At 39.1% G+C, this 2,509-nt stretch overlaps 1 protein-coding gene across 1 annotated transcript; it reads left to right on the top strand.

Annotated features, from left to right (window-relative positions):
• The first annotated feature begins 771 nt into the window (after positions 1 to 771).
• Positions 772 to 1,722, top strand: LOC120989358 (olfactory receptor 5G3-like). The gene has a single exon (XM_040417416.1). It carries the CDS (start codon positions 772 to 774, stop codon positions 1,720 to 1,722), a length of 951 nt encoding a protein of 316 aa, XP_040273350.1.
• The last annotated feature ends 787 nt before the right edge of the window (positions 1,723 to 2,509 follow it).

Below are 2,509 nucleotides of genomic sequence, written 5' to 3'. Positions count from 1 at the left end.
ATTGGGAATTTCACATGAAAAACAATGGTGTGCTTGGTTTTAACGTAACTTTATTCTTTCATGAGTTATTTACACGTTTCTGACCACTTACAAAATGTGTTCAATGTGCTGCCCATTGTGTTGAATTGTCAATGCAACCCTCTTCTCCCACTCTTCACACACTGATAGCAACACCGCAGGAGAAATGCTAGCACAGGCTTCCAGTATCTGTAGTTTCAGGTGCTGCACATCTCGTATCATCTGAAGGCAATCGTCTATGCTGTGAAGATACAAGATTTGCAGCACCTGAAACTACGGATACTGGAAGCCTGTGCTAGCATTTCTCCTGCAGTGTTGCTATCAGTGTGTGAAGAGTGGGAGAAGAGGGTTGCATTGACAATCCAACACAATGGGCAGCACATTGAACACATTTTATAAGTGGTCAGAAACTTGTAAATAACTCATGAAAGAATAAAGTTACGTTAAAACCAAGCACACCATTGTTTTTCTTGTGAAATTCCCAATAAGTTTGATGTGTCACATGACCCTCTTCCTATTGAAAAAACAAAAGTTGGATTCAAAATGGCCGACTTCAAAATGGCTGCCATGGTCACCACCCATCTTGAAAAGTTTCCCCCCTCACATATACTAATGTGCAACAAACAGGAAGGTAATATCACCAACTATTCCGATTTTATTAAGGTGTATTCATATAAATGGCCCACCCTGTATAATCAAGGTTAAATGGTCTCAACTTGAACATGAAGCTGATTCTATGTGTATTTTCTCTAAATGCAGGAGAACAATCTGACTGGGGCCATTGAATTTTTCATCTTAGGATTTCAAGGTGGTCAACTTTTAAGAATGTTACTGTTCTGTCTTATCCTTGTTGTTTACTGTGGGACAATATGTGGGAACCTCCTGATCATCACCTTGGTGTCCACCAGCAAGAACCTCCACACTCCAATGTACTTCTTCATTTCACAACTGTCCATCAGTGACATCTTATTACCCACAAATATTGTCCCCAACATGCTTCACATCCTGCTGAATAATGGAGGAACCATTACTTTTATAGGCTGCTTTACTCAGTTTTATTTTTTCGGTGCAATTGAAGCATTTGAGTGCTTCCTTCTCACAGTGATGTCTTATGACAGATATGTGGCCATCTGTAACCCCCTTCAGTATTTCTCTATCATGACAAATCCATATTGCATGAAGCTGACCAGTATCTGCTGGCTTTTAGGCTTTTGTCTGGTATCGATTTACACTATAACAATGTCAACGTTAATGTTTTGTGAACCGAGCACTATCAACCATTTCTTCTGCGATTATGTTCCTCTCCTAGAAAATGCCTGTTCGGACACCTTTATTGTTAAGTTAGAGGTTTATTTGCTAAGCGTTCCCTTAGTTGTCATCCCAAGCAGCATTATTATACTGTCTTATGGAAAGGTTATTTCCACCATATTACAGATTCCCACCAATACCGGTAGACAGAAAGCCTTCTCCACCTGCAGCTCCCACCTCATTGTGGTCTCCATCTTCTACTGGACAATATTTTGTGTTTATATTTTTCCAACAAGAGGGCAAACATTGCTCATCAGTAAAATCCTATCACTGTTGTACACTGTGTTTACTCCATTCATCAACCCTGTGATATACAGCTTGAGGAATAAAGATATTAGGACATATTTTAGGGAAATGGGTAAAAAAACATGTTTTCTACAACTGTCTATAGAATGATATACCTACAGATGTAGCATTTGTAAAACTACCTGCCCTGCTCCCTACACCCTTATTACTGTTTTCAGTGTGACTATTGTAGCATGTCTGCACTAATTTGTTTGGCACAACAGCATCTGTTCTATGTTAATTGTGATATTCAGACGACACTTGCTACATCTATAGGTCTCAGTTACAGATCACACAACATGTCCTGCTTAGCTTTGTTTGCAGACAATTCAATGATCTCAGAAATGTTTTCATCTGTGACATATTGAGGGATACTTACTAAGACGTGCACCATAATATTTTACTTTTTAAGCTTCTTAGCACTATTCCAAAGTGCTGAGAAAGGGGATGGGGCTTAGGGAAGAGAGCAAGGCTTCAAGTGGTTAAGTGGCATAAGTTATAGCTGCAGTCTATGCCAGCCTGTAGCTGGCATAGACTTCAGTATATGGAACATGAAAGGACTGAGACGTGCTTAATTTGTTAAAAGGCATCTGCCGCTTGATAAATTAGGAGTATCTCACAACAGTGCAGGGAGATCAAAACTGGTATATGGGTATGCCAGTTTTGAGAAATGTACCTCAATGTTTTATCTATTGTGTGTTTTTGCTTTTTGGCTGGAGGGGAAGGGTAAAAACCTTTACAACCAGACAATGCACAGGACATATAAAACTAATAAACATTCATGATCTCAATAACTTTTTAATCTGTGACACATTGTTTTCTCTGTTGTACATTGGTTGCTTTTGTGTGTTTTTGTTTTTTAGGCTGAAGGTGAAGGGGTCAAAAGTTTGTTTTGTGG

The sequence above is a fragment of the Bufo bufo genome, chromosome 1, assembly GCF_905171765.1.
Source record: "Bufo bufo chromosome 1, aBufBuf1.1, whole genome shotgun sequence".
NCBI classification, from domain to species: Eukaryota; Metazoa; Chordata; class Amphibia; order Anura; family Bufonidae; genus Bufo; species Bufo bufo.
The sequence above is the reverse complement of the archived record's forward strand: the minus strand, read 5'-3'. Positions and strand labels throughout refer to the sequence as shown.